General features: G+C 40.8%; 1 protein-coding gene across 1 annotated transcript in view; it reads right to left on the reverse strand.

Annotated features, from left to right (window-relative positions):
* The window catches only part of TG (thyroglobulin), a 395,662-nt gene that overhangs the window by 208,714 nt on the left and 167,922 nt on the right, over nucleotides 1-19,026 (reverse strand). Inside the window, 5 exon segments of the mRNA XM_043991635.1 lie at nucleotides 5,908-6,048; nucleotides 7,081-7,160; nucleotides 10,021-10,132; nucleotides 13,253-13,429; nucleotides 15,218-15,355. Of these exon segments, the coding sequence (XP_043847570.1) occupies nucleotides 5,908-6,048; nucleotides 7,081-7,160; nucleotides 10,021-10,132; nucleotides 13,253-13,429; nucleotides 15,218-15,355 (648 nt within the window).

Genomic DNA, 19,026 nt, shown 5'->3' on the forward strand with positions numbered 1-19,026 from the left:
TCAGCACCTACCAATTATGAATGTTTGTTGAATGTATGAATAAGTGTACCTAGCAAAAGGAAGTTGAGAGACTATTGGCCTTTTCTAGAAACCAACATTTTACATTTCCTACTTAAAAACAAATTCAGTGCCTCAGTTCCAACCAACACACAGCTGCCGGTAGAATGAGTCGAGTTCCAGCCTTCAAAGGGCAGACAATCCCTGACCCATTGAAGTCAGAAGAATTTCAGCATTTTCCCACCACAAAAGCCACTCTTCGCATGTCTATTGTGCCTTCTCTATAGTGCCCTGAACTTTGAGAACATTTCCCTTCCTAGTTCTCACAGTTTGGGGGCACACCTGCAGAGTGACTGCCTCGGTGGGAGAGGGTTCTGAAAATACCTTCATTTGCATGAATTTTTGTTTGGCTTTACCCTCTGTCTTTGGTAAAGTTCCAGGGCCATCTGAGGCTTCCTGTGGTCCTTCAGCAAGCAAAAAAACAGACTGCCTCTAGAAAGGCATGCTGCCTTTCTATGCTGGTGGAATAGAAAGAACTTTGGATTCTGAGTCAGTATCTGCAATCGAATTTTGAATTTTCCTATCTGTCTGAACCTGAATAATCACTTTACTTCTTAGGGTCTCAGTTTCCTTATCTAAAAAAAATGACAAGCATTGACCCTCCCTAAAGTCTCTTGTAGATTTAATCTTATTATTTAGACTCTCTTGGACTAAGATCCAAATGTTGTCTATTTCTTTATTCTTCCTTGCCTTCTTTCTCTCTCATTTTTTCTTCATTTCCAAAGTAGTTTCTATGTGCAAGGCAGAGGGGGGTATAAAACCAAAACTGTCCCTGCCCTCAAAGAGCTTATATTCTGTGGAGGTACTTACATTCTTTTCTTTGCTCATTCTCTTTGACCTGCCTCACCTTCCTTCTTCCTCCCCACATCCTCCTACTTGTCCTCAAGCCTCAGCTCAAATCTTACTCCCCCCCCAAAGGAAACAATAATATCAAAAGCAGACATGAGCCCCAGACAAAATCTAGTTCAAGTTCCTTATTTTATAGATGAAAAGACCAAGGCAAAAAGAATTTTAATAATGTGTCTAATGTCATACAGGTAGAAAAGACAGAATTCAAAACCAGTTTCTCTCATTTTAATCTGGTGATTCCTCCATTATACCACATTGTCTTTGACTGGAGTTAGAATCAGAAGGAAGAAAAGAAGGAGATAAGTATTTATTAAGTGCTTACTATGAGTTAAACATTGTGTTAAGCCCCTTATAACAATCTCATTTGATTCTCACCTCAACCCTGGGAGGTAGGTGCTATTATTATCTCCATTTCACAGTTGAGGAAACTGAGGCAGACAGAGGTTAAGTAACTTGCCCTGCTAGGAAGTATCTGACTCTGGATTTGAACTAGGTCTTGCTTACTTCAATACTAGCTCTCTATTCACTGTATCCCTTAGGGCAAAGGACCTGGGTTTGAAACCTGGCTCTGCTATATACTACACAGCTGTGTGACTGTGGGCAAGCTATTTGACCTCTATGGGCCTCCGTTTTCTTGTCTGTTACACAAGCACTCTTTCATTTTGCATTTGAAAAAACTGAGGCCCAAAGAGATGAAATTACTTTTCTAAGATCATACAGCTAATACCCATTCCATACGGTTATATATGCCACATTTGAAAGCTTTTCACAATGGGAGGACTAGTATCTCATAGAGTTCAAAGCTGAGTTTGGTGAAGGTGGAAATCCCAAAGTACTCATCTGAGTGGTTCCATCTGGAACTTTCCAATCCCTGCCCACGCTGTTCCCATCCATGGCCTTACTGCCCCAGCCTGACCCAACAGAGAACATTCTGTTAAAGTAGCCATTATATAGAACAGGATGAAAGAGCACACTACTGCATTCTGAATGACGGTGGGTACAATGAGAACCTCAGGCTGACTTTTGGCAAGTCTTGCTGGGCTGATGTAATGTCTTGGTCTGATTCCTCCTTCCTATCATAGCTCCTTCTCCCTCCTGTCCACCCACACATCCCACCAAGCACCCCTGAACTAAGGCATTCTTTTTGCAGATAGGATTTCACCTGGCTCTTTCCTATGCAAACTCAAGACAAAAAAAAAAAAATGAAAGCTTTGAGATACAGCATAAAGAAATGTCGAGTCCAGGTTAGAAAAGAAATACTAATAAGAACATACTAAGTAATGAGAACTAGAAGTGACCTTAAAAATAATTTGGTTTGGGTTCTTACTTTTATAGATTAGGGAACAGAGGCCTAAAGTTACATAGAGGACATATGCAAAAGAGCTAGAATTTGGATGTTGGTCATCAGACTTGCTCTCTCTGGGCAAGTAGAGGTCCAATGAGCAGCGGTCTAGTCTAATCTTCCAAAGAAATTAATCCCCCCCCCTCATTTCAATGAGTGAAGGAGAGAGAGGGGGTGGAAAGCTATAAATGGAACATTCTTCCTCCCACCTCCAGCCTCCCACTAAGATCATCTAATTACACAGGCCGAGTCTTCTTTTCCCAAAATAATTTGAGACTCTGCAAGAAAAGAAATCTAGCTCAGACTGAAGGGCTATGTGCAAAGGATGACCACCTGCAGGCCAAGCCCCCTGAGCCTGACAAACTGTAACTGAAATACACATGCGCACACAGCTGCTAGTGCCTTCCTCTCCACGATTGTCTTCCACCGAGTCTGTATATATTGTACATGTAACTAGTTATTTATATGTTGTCTCCTTCACCTGAATGTAAGCTCCTTGAGGGCAGGGGCTATTTTGTCTTTCTTTGTAGTCTCAGCTCCTAGAACAGTGTCTAACATGAAGTAAGGACTTAATAAATGTTTGTTGATGGACTGATTCAATTATATATAAGGTAGGAGGGAGAGAAGCAGAGGGGAAACAAAAGCCAGGTCTCCAGGCACTGACACACGCACACGTGGTAAACCATTTTTGTGATGTCCAAACAAGGACACTTAGAAAGATCACACCATGTGCTAGGTATGGAGGGATACAAAAATCAATAAGAGACAGTCTATGTTTAAATCTGTTATGATAACACACACACACACACACTATAGGGTTAACAATAATTCCTGCAGTGTCTAACACAATGGACTATAGTGATAATCAAATCAGTTAATATACATGGGATTCTGTCCACTTCTGACATAGTAAAAAGGCATTGGATTTAGAATTAGAAATACCAAAGCTGGCTCTGACATTTTTTACTTGCTTGACCTTGGCAAGTCACTTCTTTCTAAGCCTCAGTTTCCTCATCTGTAAAATGAAGAGGCTGGATGAGGTAGCCTCTAAAGCAGGGGTTCTTAACCTGGAGTTGATAGATGCCAATGGCCACATGGGTAGACTTTGCCGGGGCGGGGGGAAGTCAAATGAAATATGTGTAAAGCATTTTGCAAATGTTAAAATGCTATATCATTAATATTGGGTATTTTCAATTTGGGGACAGCTAGGTATCATTGTAGATAGAATGCTGAACCTGGAGTCAGAAAGACATAAGTTCAAATCCATTCCCAGAAACTTACTCGTTGTGGAATCCCATACAAGTCACTTAACCCTGTTTGCTTCAGTTTTCTCATCTCTAAAATGGGGATTTTAATAGCACCTACCTTCCCATGGTTGCAGTGAGGATCAAATGAGATAATAATTGCAAAGTGCTTGGCACAGTGCCTGGCACATAGTAGGTACTGTATAAATGTTAGCTGTTGCTGTTGTTGTTGGTATTGTTGTGTCTGCGACAATAAAATATGTGTTCGATGAGGGCAGTGAGGGTTTTGGTTTTTGTATTTCTATATCCTGAACCCAGCACATTGGCTGGTATATAGTAGGCACCAAATGCTTGTGGACTGATAGAATGACTGGTTGATATACTTCCTAGGGTAGAAGACACTGCCTTTGTGGGGGTATCAGAAGAGACAGTTTTCAGGAAATCTGAAATAATGAGTGCTTGGGAATGATATAGACAAGGCAGATGAAGTTGACAGGGGAATCAAGGTGCCAAGGAGAATGGAATGAGCAAGGAAAGGAGAATCCAAGTCAAACAATCCCCAACAGAGATAGCTCCTGGTGCATTTGAGACAGAAACTTTGTATTTATCTTACTGGCCACAGATCAGTTGGCACTTTTATAAGGGCAGAGCAGAGAGGGATGGGCAATCAGGGCTTTCACCTAGGACACCAAAATTCAGAGGATACTGGCAACATTTGCAATCAATCTCTCAACAACTAAGAGGAAAAAATGCTGTTTAGCACCTAGCTAGTAAGTTACTCAATTCAAATAAAAAGACAGTCCCACCCTGCTGTAATACCTCAGGGGAGCTCCTTTCCCTTTGACTCTCTCTACCCATCTCACATTTCATTCTGCTTTTCCTGGTGCAAAATTGTCTATAATTAGGCCTTTGCTCAAAGCTGCGGGTGTTCATCTGAGCCACCTGATACACAGTAAACTGAAAGTGAGGAGCAAGTTACACAGACTATAACTGTGCCTCTCCCTGCATGCCACAGACAAGTTGAGACCCACACCTCTCTTACTACTTCTCCAAAGAAGTCCCAGGACAGTAGTGGCCAGTTGTGTAGATTAATGATGACAATTTTCCTTCGCCTTTCATAAATACCTTACCTGAATGCTTCTATCATACATTAGAAGTGTGCCAAATCATAGGGGCATGGAATCACAGAAGGGTCAAGGATGCCCAAATCCATGCTTTTGTGTCAGGGCATTTCCATTGCCTGGCCTTTAGCACCTCCAACAGCTCATACAGTAGTCTAAAAAAAGACCTTTCCCCCCATGAGGTCCCCATAAACCAAGGGAATAAAGAGAATACAAACACAGATGTGAAAGGAAAGCCACAAAGACATCATACTCCAAAGTTATACATTCTCCACAAAAAGGTACCAAATATTTGGCTTGTTGGTTCTCCCTCTTTAGAACACAGTCAATTCTACATCCTAAGGGTCAGGCTAGGAACACCGTCCAAGAATCCTAGTCTAGTTCTGCTTTATTTGTTGCCTACAAGTAACCACAGCTGGCTAGGTGGTGCCATAGATAGAGAGCAGGCCTGAAGTCAGGAAGACCTGAATTCAAATTTGGCCTCAAATATGTACTAGCAGTGTGACCCTAAGCAAGTCACTTTTTACTGTTTGCTTCAGTTTCCTCATCTGTAAAATTTTCTGAAGAAGGAAATGGCAAACCATTCCAGTAGTTTGCCAAGAAAACTTCAAACGGGGCCACAAAGGGTCTGAAATGACTGAAACACAACAAACAACTGCAGAGGGGAAGAAGGGTTGTTGCTTTTGTCAGGATAAATGACAATGTTTGCTGCCTTCCAGCCCCACAGATCAATTTTCCCACCTCCTAGACTGTGTTAACATATTCATTCATTCAGAGGTACAGTGAATAAAGTGCTGAGAATAGAGTCAGGAAGACCTTAGTTCAAATCTGACCTCAGATTTGTTGGCTGTGTGACCCCAGACAAAGTCCTTAATTCCTGTCTGCCTCAGTTTCCTTACCTACAAAATGGGAATTATAACAACATATGCCCCAGGGTTGTTATGAGAATCAAATGAGAGATATTTATAAAGTGCTTCACATAGTGCCTGACTTATAGTTAAGCACTAGCTATTGTTATTATATTAAGTGCTTATTGAGAGGAAAGCCTGGGCTAGGTATTGCATCAGGACACAAAAATAAATAACAAATCCCTACCCTCTTCTAGTCATGGACGCTGCCACCTTCCTTGTTCAGAGCAAACATTAGCAATGTGGTGTGAAACCCCAAGAATGTTTTCATGATAGAGAGACGCATGATACAGTTGGAAAATGTCCTAGTTTGGAAACAATGAGTGAGATATCAGTGTTAACAGATGCTTTATTCAGCTTCCATGATGGTTGAATTAATTACTCACCAGGTTTCTGGTACCAGCCAAAGGGATACGTTCTGATTTCAGTATCAGGCAAGCTACAGTCCAAGATACGCCATGGGCCTGTTTCTTCACTGCATGTCTGGAATCCTAGATTGCTCAGAGTCAGGCACATCACCTCTCCTCCTGGCAATACAATGACCATCATAAAGGAAAAGGGTCATTGTGATGACCATTTTCACTGGAAAAGAGAGAGAGCTCACAGACCTCTAGAAAAGAAAAAAGGGTGTACAGGCAGTGTTTTGTGCTAGAAAGACAAGCATTAGGATTGGATCAGAAGACCTGGCTTCTATCTTCTTGGATATAACCTTGTGTACTTTATCCCTCTGAGACTCGGTTTCTTCATCTACGAAATGGGGAAAAAATACTTGAACTCTTGACCACATAAGTTTGTTTTGAAGGAAGTATTTTGTTCCTGAAGTACAAAAGAAATGCAAGTTGTCATTATTTTACTTGCCTATTCATGATCTACCATCAAGTTTCCATTAAGTCCAAGGAGGTCAAATTGGCTGGATATTTAAGGGGACTCCCTAGGTGAAGAAACTGGGCCTAAACTGAAGTCTTGGAGTTTAAGTTAGATTTGCTATATAATTACATGGGATCTCACAATGTTGCTTGTCACTTGAAATGAAAATGATTGGCTTAAACAGTTTACATAAGAATACATTTTAGAGAAAAACAACTTTGAAAGACTGTAGAAATCTGATTAATGCAATGATAAAGCACAAGTCCAGAGGAATGATGAGGAATCATGCCACCCACCTTCTGCCAGAGAAGTGATGGACTGAAAAACCAGAATGAGAGATATGTATTAAGACAGGGTCAATGGGAGAATTTGTTAATGCTGGGCTTATTGTGAGAGTTTTCTATCTTTATTTTATTTTTAACTTTCTATTGGGGGAAGGGATAACAAACACTTATAAGCAAGCTAAAGAAAAGGAAATGACCATCATATTACTAAGTTGTTCCCTCACTCCATGGTGGTTGTTTAAACCCTCCACTGCCTTTGCTCTTAGTATTTGAGGGTACTTCAATGAGGTCTTAGTGGATCTTTTACTGAATCAAAAAATGAGGCCAGGTCAGGGGCTTGGTGTCTCTTTTCACTGTCTCACCATGTGAGAGGAAAAACAAAACTTTGGAAGGCTCAGTGAAGCCTACCTTGTGTCTGGGAAACATTGAGGAAACCAAAGCCTTTGCAGCAGGCATCAGCATCACATCTCCGCTCACATTCAAAGAACCTGGAAAGGCAAGAAAAACAATCAGGTTTTTCTAATTTTGTGTTATTATTGTTGTTTTTATTCAGGGCTCAGTGAGGAAACTTTCTATTAAGACAGTATGCAACTGGTCCACTGTAATACATCAGGAGACTTTTTAGGTTTTCCTCCAAGACCTAGAAATTGTGGAACTTGAACAATCAACAAGCATTTATTAAGCAACTACTATGTTCCAGACAGGCACTGGGGACACAGGCAACAATGAAAAGTTCCTGTCCTCAAGCAGTTTATATTGGAGCTGAGCCAAACCTTTTGTTCATTCCTTTGAGCCTCATTGAACCCATGTGGAGTTTTCTTGGCAAAGATACTGGAGTGGTTTGCCATTTCCTTCTCCACCTCATTTTACAGAGGAGGAAACTGAGGCAAACAGGGTAAAGGGACTTGCCTAGGGTCATACAGCCAGAAAGTGGCTGAGGTTGGATTCAAACTCAAGAAGATGAGTGTTCCTGACTCTAGGCTCAGCACATTACTCACCAAGTAGCTGCCTAAGTCATAACTAAGACAGGTTAAGTAAGGCTATGCAGGTATTGACAAGGGTACTTTCTCCCCAGGATCACTCATTACATAGTAGTCACTTTCCCTATATCTTCACTACCCTATGGTCCTCTGCCAGCCTGCCTTGTAGACCCTTATCAGGATCTCATTTTTAAAATGTAATTCCACCCCACCCTAGGGAAAGGTTTTTCTGGGAAAATTGGATCCCGTCTCCCAGTAGCTGAATTTATGATCAGATTGCATCAGATCTAGTCTGTATTGCCTACACTATCACTGATGCTGTACCTTATCTTCGCCATCTTGACATTTTTCCCCTTAGATGAAAGAATTCCTAGTTATGCCATTCTGAACTTGATGTCCCTGGATGAACTGAATTTAAGTTGGCCAGAGACCCAATCTAATTCCTTGGTGGCTTGCCCTAATTCTCATGGAATGATCTGAGGATTCCAAGGTCCTTTAGTGTCCTAGAATTCCACCAAGCCCCTGAGAGCAGAGCGCTGCCTTCAGTTTATTTCAGCAAAGCTAGGTGCCTTCTGCAGAGATGGTGTTTTAAAAAAACAACTTTATTGCATTAAATTAAGCAAAAGGATAAATGGTCAAAGGATATGAACAGGCAGTTTTCAGACAAAGAAATTGAAGCTATCTATAGCCATATGAAAAAAATGCTCTAAATCACTATTGATTAGAGCAAGGCTTCTTAAACTTTTTTCCACTTGCAATTCATTTTTGCCTGAGAAATTTTTGTGCAACCCCAGGTATTGAGGTATATAAAAATGTATACATAACCTTTTACTGTTGCCAATTTTTGTTACCCCCCCACACATTTAGTTACCCACAGTTTAATAAACCTGGGATTAGAGAAATGAAAATTAAAAGAACTCTGAGAAATGATACCTCTTAGAAATGACAAAGGCTAGAGGAGATGAAGGGAAAATAGGTTCACTAAGGAACTGCTGGTTGAGTAGTGAACTGGTCCAACCATTTTGGAGAACAATTTGAAACTAGGCCCAAAGGGCTATAAAACTGCGCATGTCATTTTTGACCCAGCAATACCACTAGTAGGTCTGTATCCCAAAGAGATCAAAGAAAAGGGAAGAGGACCTATTTGTGTGGTTGTGTTTTTTTGTGTGTGGGGCAATGGGGGTTAAGTGACTTGCCCAGGGTCACACAGCTAGTAAGTGTCAAGTGTCTGAGGCTGGATTTGAACTCAGTTACTCCTGAATCCAGGGCCAGTGCTCTATCCACTGCGCCACCTAGCTGCCCCAAGAGGACCTATTTGTACAAAAATATTTGTAACAGCTCTTTTTTTTGTGGGGGCAAAGAATTGGAAATTATGGGAATTCCCATAAATTGGAAAATGGCTAAACAAGCTGTAGTAATGTGAACATGATGGAATTCTATCATGCTATAAAAAATGACAAGGAGAGCGGTTTCAGAAAAAAATATATAACAAGACCTATGTGAACTAATACAAAGTGAAGCAAGAAGGACCCAGAGATCATTGTGCACAGTAACAGCAATGCTGTAATGATGGTCCACTGTGAATAAGATAAAATACAACATGAACAATTAAGCAAAAGGATGGGGATAGGAAAGTGAGGAGTATATTCACAGATTAATTTGGCTGGAATGTAGGATGCATGTGGGGGAGGAAAGTAACATGCATTTATTAAGAAAGGGAAGGTAATCAGCATTTATTAAGCACCTACTATATGTCAGGCACTGTGCTAAGCATTTTACAACGATGCCATTTGTTCCTCATAACAACCGTGGAATAGATGCTATTATTATCTCCATTTTACAGGTGAGGAAACTGAGTCAGACATCAGTCAAGTGACTTGCCCAAGGTCACACAACTAGGCTCTGATCTCAGCTTTTGGCTCAAGGAAAGAGTTTGAGAGTTTTGTAAGTCATGTCCAGAATCAGTTGGTGCTCTCTTATATTTGCAGCCTGAATGTCTGCCCACTTGGGCAATAAGCAGTTAAAGATTATGTATCCTTTTCTTCCCCTCTTAGCTAATGTGTGACCTATGCATAGACCATATTCTAAGTATTGATCTTTGTCTTACAGATCTGTTTCCCCATTTTGAAAAGCAGACTTGAAGCATCAGGCTATCACAAGGCCATTGCTTCCCTTCATCACACGGGCTATAGATAAGAGCCAATATGGAGCCCTCAGATGAAAGGATATGAAGTGAGTTCCTATACAGCCTGGTGACAGAGCTTCCTCTCTAGTGGGCTCCTTGGGCTCTTAGGCCTCTGCAGGCTTCTGTAATGAGGCTCGCCTTCTTCCAACCAGGAAAATAAAAACTGCAGGTGTAACGCCTTACCCATTGGAAACAGGCTTTCCAGTCATAGGCACTTTGCTTCGTACTGAAATCCCCCTCAGCACTTGAAATGGCAGGCGAGTATAAAATGCCTTCACTGTGTCTCCCAAGACAACTGTGTAGAGGAAAGGAGGGATTATTAATATGAGGAGAAATTGTAGTATCCAGAGAAAAGCTGAGATGAAAAGAAAAAAAATATGTAAGTAATTAAAGGATCTAGAAAGTATTTCCAAACATAACTCAGGTGAGGATATTTGTAACAACCCTATAAATTTATCACAGGAAACTAGAGTGCTGGGCCTGGAGTTTCAAATCTGGCCTTAGACACTTACTAGCTGTGTGACCCTGGGCAAGTTACTTCATCCTATTGGCCAAACCACTCCAGTACCTTTACCAAGAAAACCCCAAATGGGGTCACAACGAGTTGAAAATGACTGAACAACAACAACAACAACAAAATAAATGTATCTAATGAGAGGATGTACGTAAAATCCTTTACAAACCTCAAGGACCAATACAAAGGCCAGCTCAGTTGTTATTGTGGTGGTTAATAATACCAATAGCAATATCAGTCTTGTTCCTCTCGCCTTGTATTTTATGGAGTTTAGATAGAAATAGAACTGGGATTGTTGAGTCTCTATCCTGATACTGTTCTATGTTTAATATTTGGAAGACTGGGTAAGGAGACATAGTGATGTCTTTTTTGTAGGTGAATCAGAGGGAAAGAACTAGCATTTAATTCTCACAGCAGCCCCAGGAGGTAGGTGCTATTATTCCCATTTTACAGAGGAGGAAATTGAAGCAAACAGAGGTTAGTGACTTGCCCAGGGTGACACAACTAATAAGTGTCTAAGGACAGATTTGAACTTGGGCCTTTCTGATGCCAGGCTCAGTGCTCTATCCACTGCTACCTATCTAACAAGCTACCTATCTAAAAATGTTGTGAAGTAAGATCTTCTGAAATGAGGTCTATGAAAGTATTTGGGGGGCAATCTAATAGCTAATATTTGTTACTCAATTACTGTGTACCATGGCTATGATGTGCCAGGCACTTGCTAGGTGCTTGGGTTATAGCCATAAAACATGAAACAATCTTCCTTATAGTTAGCATGGCATCTTTTCATATCTTAGAGGACCCTCCTCACACCCAAGTCTTCTTGTCTCCAAGTTAAACATATGTTGTTCAGTCACTGGTTCCTCTTATGATAAGATTTCCAGACCCCTCACCATGCTGGTCACTCTCTTAAGGGAATTCTCCAGTTTGCCAATATCCCACTTAAAACAGAACTTCACAATATACTCCAGATACGGCCTGACTGATGCAGAGTGCAGCAAGGCCATGAATGATCAATTGATCAGTCAACAAACATTTATTATGCACTATGTGTCAGGCACTGTGCTAAATGTTGAAGATTCAAAGAAGGGCAAAAAACATTCCAAAACAGTCTGTCTCCTCAAGAAGCACACCCGAGATAGTTCCTAGCACAAAGTAGGTGCTTAATAAATACTTTCTGAATGACTATTGACCAAGAGATAGACAATACAGGGCAGCTAGGTGGCACAGTGGATAGAATGCCTGGCCCAAAGTCCTGAAGACTCATCTTTGTGAGTTCAAATCTGGCTTCAGATACCTGCTAGCTGCATGACCCTGGGTAAGTGACAACTCAGTTTACTTTAGTTTCCCCATCTGCCTTTGCAGATGAGCTGGAGAAGAAAAGGGCAAACCACCCCGTTATCTTTGCAAAGAAAACCCCAAATGAAGTCATGAAGAGTCAGACACAATTAAAAAAATAACTGAACAAGGGCAGCTAGGTGGCACAGTGGATAAAGCACCAGCCCTGGATTCAGGACAACCTGAGTACAAATTTAGCCTCATATACTTGACACTTATTAGCTGTGTGACCCTGGGCAAGTCACTTAACCTTCATTGCCCTGCAAAAAAAAAGAAAGAAAGAAAAGTAAAATAACTGAACAGTGCCCTGAGAAGCAAGGAACAACCTTGTCAGTGGGGATGTATTTTTGGGTACCCTGCCCAGTGGAAGCTGAGATGAGTACTTAATGTACAGTGAAAGAGCCTTTGGAGGTAAATTTGGTGGGACTAGGTATTGGGGAAAACATTTCTGCTTTGTAATAGCTTTGAACTAAATGTTGTTGTTCAGTCATTTCCAACTCTGTGACCCTTCTTGGTAAAGATACTGGAATGGTTTGCCATTTCCTCCTGCAGATCATTTTACAGATGAAAAATTGAAGCAAACAAGATTATGTGACTTCCTCAGGGTCACACAGTTAGTAAAGGTGTGAGGCCAGATTTGAACTCACGAAGACAGTCTTCCAGTCTCTAGGCCCAGCACTTTATCCACTGCACCACCTAGACACCTTTATAAAAGCAATTGGTTTTAAATTGTTAAATAGAACTGGGGTCTCTTCACTGGCACCCTGCAATGGAGGCACAGAGCTTGAGCAATGTTGGAAGAGAACAGAGATGCCACAAACCCCTCAGGGAACCCTGGATTCCTGAAGGGAGATGTAGCCTGTCTGGCCTTGAGAAAGTGGGGTCAAAAATATGCTACATACACAAGGCTACCCAAAAGAGCATCCAGAGAGATGGTTTTCATTTCTTGCTGTTTCTGACCTGGAGAAGAATGGCTCTGTGCCTTAGTCTTCATCTAGGCCCTGACTCCTGAGGAACAGAGCTCATGCCAGCAGAACAGAAGGCTCTGCTGTTTTATTTATTTCTTTAAAAATGTTCTGCACTATAACAATTTTGACACATTAGAAGAGTATTGGAAGGCTTACATGAACTGATGTATCAGGGAGTAAGAAGAATCAGGAAAACAATAAACACAATGACTATAACAATGGAAGTGGAAACAAAGAGGTCTGAAACTGGATACTGTGCAATTAGAATGACCAAACTTGGCCCCTGAAAAGAAGAGGGAAAAAAATGTATCTTGCTTCATTGTAGTCAGAGAAGTCTATGGGTATAGAATATTACATATATATGTCAGTCACAGTTGATGTGTCGGTTGGTTTTGCTACTTTCTTTTCTCTTTCTTTTCCTTTTAATCCTTTGTTACAAGGGATGGTTCACTAGGTAGGGGAGATCTAATTGGAAATAAATGTAATTTTGAAAATAAAAAGAACAAAGATAGCAATAACAAGATAATAAATAAAATAATAAAATATAACCCACAAAAGGAAAGTCATTTTCCAAATGCCAAAAAAAAAGCCTCACCTTTTTTGTGAAAAAGGGTCTGTGGCCTGTAGGGAAGGACAAAAGTGCAGCTCTCAGGTGTGAATGGAAGGGAATTGTCACACTTCTGATCTTCTGGGAAGAGGGTGCAGGTGAAATCCCCACTACTGGTATTCCGTACCTCCACCAGCTGACAGAAAATGTTCTCTTGAGTGCAGCCTACAGACAGACAAGAGGTATTTGGCTTTGAATATTGCTTTTGCCTAACTGGCTATCAGCTCCTTTCTCCCTCTACTGCTGGTCCAAAAACCCACCCAGGGAGTCAGTCAATCAGTTAGTCAGCCAACAATGGCTGCAGATATCTTCGCAAATCAGTTCTTTGATTTTATCTATTTTGCATCATTAAATGCAAAAAAGAGTTTCCCAAAACTGGCCAGTCCAATTGTCTGACGGGGAAAGGGTAGATTATAGAGCAAGATTTTAAAACATTGTTTGGGCTACCCTGAACTCTGTGCCAGGTCACCAAGAAAGATGATTTCTTTAATCCATTTCATCTTTAGTTTACATAATTACATCAAGTTGAGGTAACTCTGGGGTTCCCCAAGCTTTTTGTGGGTAGGACATGTTTTTTTAAACTTTTTATTTCTTTGAACCTTTGAGATCAGTGAGGAAAGAGATGGAAGGTATTACCTTAGGGGAGTTCCTGAGTGGGTGGGGGAACTCAGGGGTTCCCCATCAGCATTACCTTCCTCCCCCTGTCTTAGTGTTCTCAAAAATTAAAAGTGGAGGAATGGAGTCAGGGCTTATGGGGAAGCCCCGGTGGAAGAGGGATGGCTCAGATGTCAATGAACCACAGAGGGTTAGAGGAAAAGACAGCTTCCAGCATGCAATCAATCCAGCTGCAACCTCTTGTATATCTTTAACAAATTCCATTTTACATTATGTTATTGGAGTAAGTAAACTCGGATATCTTAGACTATAAGCTCTATTAGAGTGTAGATAATGTCATTCATCTTTACATGCCCCAGTACCTAGCATAGTGCTCTCAACTCAATCAGTCAATAAGCATTTATTAAATGCCTACTGTGTGCCAGGCACTATGCTAAGGACTAGGGACAAAAAGAATAGCAAAAGGCAATCCCTGTTATGAAGGAGCTCACAGTTTAATGGGGGAAGGCAACATGAAAACAATTATGTGCAAATAAATTATTCAGGGTAAATTAGAGGCAGTCAAGGGAAAGATGCTTAATAAATACATGGTTGTTGAATAGAATTGAATTGACTTATTTATAAGTAGCCAGTTGGGATCACTTGATGTACCTTTTAACTTATATTAATTAATTTATTATTATTATTGTTTTGGTTATTAACATTTGATTGTTTACTTGAGGACTTTATTGTTCATTGACTGTTTAATGTCTATTTCATGTACTTATGGAACACCTAGGGGCACTGTGCTTAGACGCTGTGAGAGAGATAAAAATGGAGAAGACATAGTTCCTATAGTCAGTGAGCTTCCAGACTAGTTGGAGAGATGGAAAAAAAAACAATAAAAGGCATAGTATGATAAGTGCCCAATGAGTGGTATAGATAGGACATGCTATAGGAGGTGAGAGGAAAGAGGAATCACTATAGGTGGGGATGATCATGAAAGAGAGAGGTGGGGTTTGAGCTATATCTGGATAAATGGAGATGGTGGTGGGAAGGGAGAAGGGAATTTTAGACACTGCAGGACAAAAGTGAGGGAGTGATGTAGTTGTTGGGTTTGGGGCACAGTTAAGGAGAACAATTAGACAATCTTCTCGAGGGCAGAGATCAAATTACATACTCCTTCCACCTACAGCATCCTCACAGCAAGAACACAGCACAGGGATGAATATGGTTTAATTGTTCAATAAATGCTTCTTGAATGAAATCTTATATGTTTCACAATATATTCTATGAATAAGCTGGGGATGTCTAATTCTACAGTTGGCAAGTAGGCTCATCACTTCTAAGATTTCTTACGAGAGAGACACCACAGCTTTGCCTGCTGGGCTGAATACTGGAGCTTGAAGAGCCTGTACTGTTGGCTGGCCACAGTCCTGTTTCCATCTATGAGAATAAGTTCTGCGTTCACCTGGGAGAAAAGTTCCATCGTTGAATCTGAAAAAGAGACATTGAATTGAAAGGAAACTGTATATTGGCTTTAATTTAAAATCCGTGGACTTTTAGATTGTATTTGTAAAGTACTTAGCATAGTGCCTGGCACATAGTAGGCCCTTAATAAATGCCTATTCTCCTCCTATTTTAGAACTGGAAGGGACCTTGAGGTATGGAATGCTGGGACATCAAACAGATTATTCGAGCTAGAATCAATCAAACAAGAGGCATTTTAAGCACTGGGTAGCAGATAGAGTACTGGACTTGAGATCTCAGGAAGGCCTTAAAATCCTGCCTCAGGCTTTCAGTAACTGTGTGACCCTGGGCAAGTTACTTAACCCCTTAAAACCACCTGAGTTTCTTCATCTCTAAAATGAGGATAATAACATCAGCTACTTCCTAGAGCTGTTTTGTGAGGATAAAATGGGATAAAAGTTTAAGGTGCTTTGCAAACCTTAAAGTGCTGTCATTATTATTGAATTATAGATCTAAACTTAGACGTTAGAGGTCTTCTGGTCCAACTGCTTAATTTTTACAGATGAAGGAACTTTGATGCAAAGAAGTAAGGTGACTGACCCAAAGTCACACAGGGACCAAGCCCCAGAGGTTCAGGATATGAGCCCAGGTCCTCTGTCTCAAAATCTATCATTCTTTCCATTCTCCCATACTGCCCATTAATTATTTAATGTCTATTCTTTGCAAGGCACTGGGGATATATGTAGAAAAATCAAAGTCCTTTTCCTCAAAGAGAATACAGTGGGACCTTAACAGTGAATTGCCACAACACAGATAGAATACTAGAATAGGAAGGAAATTTAGAGAGCATCTAGTTCAGTTTCTCTATAGACAAGGAAACCAAGTCCCAAAGAAGACTTGCAAAAGTCACATAGAAGAATAGACTTTCAGGGAGACATTATTTATGAGTGCCAGCACATTCTACTGGAGAGTGTATCCATTCCCAGACTAAATACATGTTTCCAAAAGGCTGACAAAACACCCAGAATCTTGGCAGTTCTAAGAATGTGGTACTGGAGATGAGAGGCTCAGAGGGACTATAATGAGATGGAGACAATGAGAATGTCTAAAAGAGCCCTTGTTTGTTGAGAATTCCTTTCATCCTTTTATCTGCATAGAAATTAGGTTAAGAGTATTAGCTAACCAACCTCTGTAACATCCCAGGACCTGGCTCTCAATTCGCTCAGAGCTCAGGTTCCAGTGGTGCCTGACTTCTTTGGTACCTGGTAAATCTTTGCCTGGACCAGTTTCCACCTTTTGTAAAATAGACTTATAAACATCAACCATTCAGTTGGTCAGTCAGTCAGTTAATATTTATTAAGCATTTACACTGTACCAACCACTGTACTTACTAACCTCACAAGAAAGAGCTTACAAATGGAAGCCAATGAACAACAACAAAATTGACATTGAAAATAATTGAATTAACCAGATTGTAAATGTCAAGTTGGTTCACTAAGAGACGTAGAATATTAGAATTAATTAGGACATAGAATGTTGGAACTGAAAGGGTCCTTGGAACACAGAACATAAGAACATAGTACACTGGTTGTTAGAGATGAAAGGGCCCTTAGAACAAAGAATGTTAGAATACAAAACTTGAAATTTTATAACTGAAAGGGTCCTTAGATATTAGAATGTCAGAAAGTAGACAATCAGGACCAAAAGGGGACTTCTTATTGTTTTTCAGTCATTTCTGACTCTTCATGACCCCATTTGGGGTTTTCTTGTCAAAGATACTAAAGCGGTGTGCCATTCCCTTCTCCAGCTTCTTTTATGGAAGAGGGAACTGAGGCAAACAGGGTTAAGTGATTTGCCCAGGATCACACAGCTAGTGCCTGAGGCTGAATTTGAGCTCAGGTCTTCCTGACTGTAGGTCTGGTGCTCTATCCATTTCACCACCTACCTACTGGAAGCACCTTGAAGGACACTGAGTCATGGGATCATAGATTTGGAACTAGAAAGGACACTAGAGGGGGGCAGCTAGGTGGCGCAGTGGATAGAGCACTGGCCCTGGAGTCAGGAGTACCTGAATTCAAATCCGGCCTCAGACACTTAACACTTACTAGCTGTGTGACCCTGGGCAAGTCACTTAACCCCAATTGCCTCACTTAAAAAAAAAAAAAGGACACTAGAGGCCATGCCGCTCAATCTCCTAATTTTACAGATGAAGAAACTGAGTCTCAGAAAGGTTGGCCCTTCCCCAAGATTACAATGCTAATCAGTAGCAAAGGCAGGACCAGGATGCCTATTTCCTGACTCCCATGCCCAGTTCAGTGTTCCTTCCACCTCTAAACAGGAGCAATGCAACATTACTGTAAATCTCCTCCTCTAATACCTGTGAAATTGAGGGGGCAGAAAGATGAGCTCAGTATGAATCAAAGGTTAATTCAAGAAGCCAGGTCTCTTGATTTTCAGTCAAATGTTCCACTTGAGACTCTCAAACACTAAATATATGTTTGCACCCTCAAAAACGATTACCACCTGTTTTCTTTTGAAAGATGAGATAGGAGGCTTCTGACTTATCAAGATACAGAGTTGTACCTTTTCCTCTTTGCTCTCCCCTCCCCTTTCCTCTGTTCCAGTCCACAGAGAGAAGTACCCATTTTTTCCATTGCTCTGATTATCAAGGAGGCCCCTTTAGTTCTGGCAGAGACCCCCCCCCCCCAAGGAGAGAGTATGAGGGAAAGAATGGGGATGGTACTCAGATCTTGCCAGGCAGAAAAATAAAATAAAAATTAAAAAATTAGAAAGATTTTCCCCCTTAATCATGTTGCTGTTTTGAGACACAGGAATGTATTTGACTGAGAAGATGCAAAATTTCTTAGGCTTTGTTTTCTCCCCATCTTTCCCTCTCTAAGCTTCTGCCACCAACTTGCCAAATTGTCCTCTTCTGCTGGAGTAGATGGCATATGAATGCAATAGCCACCTCCCTCTTGAAAGGAAAGATTTTCCATGCAACGTGCTAATAGATGATTCATAGTTAGGGCCTTGATATATTTGACTGGGTCTCCTTAAGTATGCGTGAAGAGCCTATCTCCCAAATGCCTGATCCATGGGCTCTCACTGGCACTGTTGGCTATTTATATTTAGTGCCAGTGAAAGTCTCTAGCCACGTTTCTAGCTTTCGTTCCCAAGTTTCCACACAAGGACAGAAAGAAGAAATCAGCCAGCAGCAGATGAATCAAATTGCTGATGGGATGCTTTTTAACCCACAGCAAGTCAGTGTTGTCATATTCAATCTTCACAACATTATGAGGTAGGTGTTATTATCCCCCCACCCCCATTTTACAAATGAGAAAACTAAGACCAGAATAAATTAAATGGGCTGCCTAGATTCATACAACTAATAAGTGTCTAAGGCCAGATTTGAACTCAGGTTTTCAGAATCCAAATGCACACACTATACTCTGTGTCACACATCCTATATACAGCTGGTATTGTATAAATCTATTTATATGTTGTCTCCCCCATTAAACTGCAAGCTTATTGAGGGCAGGACTGTCTTTTACTTCTTTTTGTATCCCCAGTGCTTAACCCAGTGCTTGGCACATAACAAGCATTTAATAAATGTTGATTAATTGATTAAAAAGACTCAGATAAGAGAAGGTCTTTGTCATCATTGACCTTCTGTTTTAATAAAGGGAAATATGCCTCCT

This window comes from Dromiciops gliroides, chromosome 1 (genome assembly GCF_019393635.1).
Source record: "Dromiciops gliroides isolate mDroGli1 chromosome 1, mDroGli1.pri, whole genome shotgun sequence".
In the NCBI taxonomy this organism is placed as follows: domain Eukaryota; kingdom Metazoa; phylum Chordata; class Mammalia; order Microbiotheria; family Microbiotheriidae; genus Dromiciops; species Dromiciops gliroides.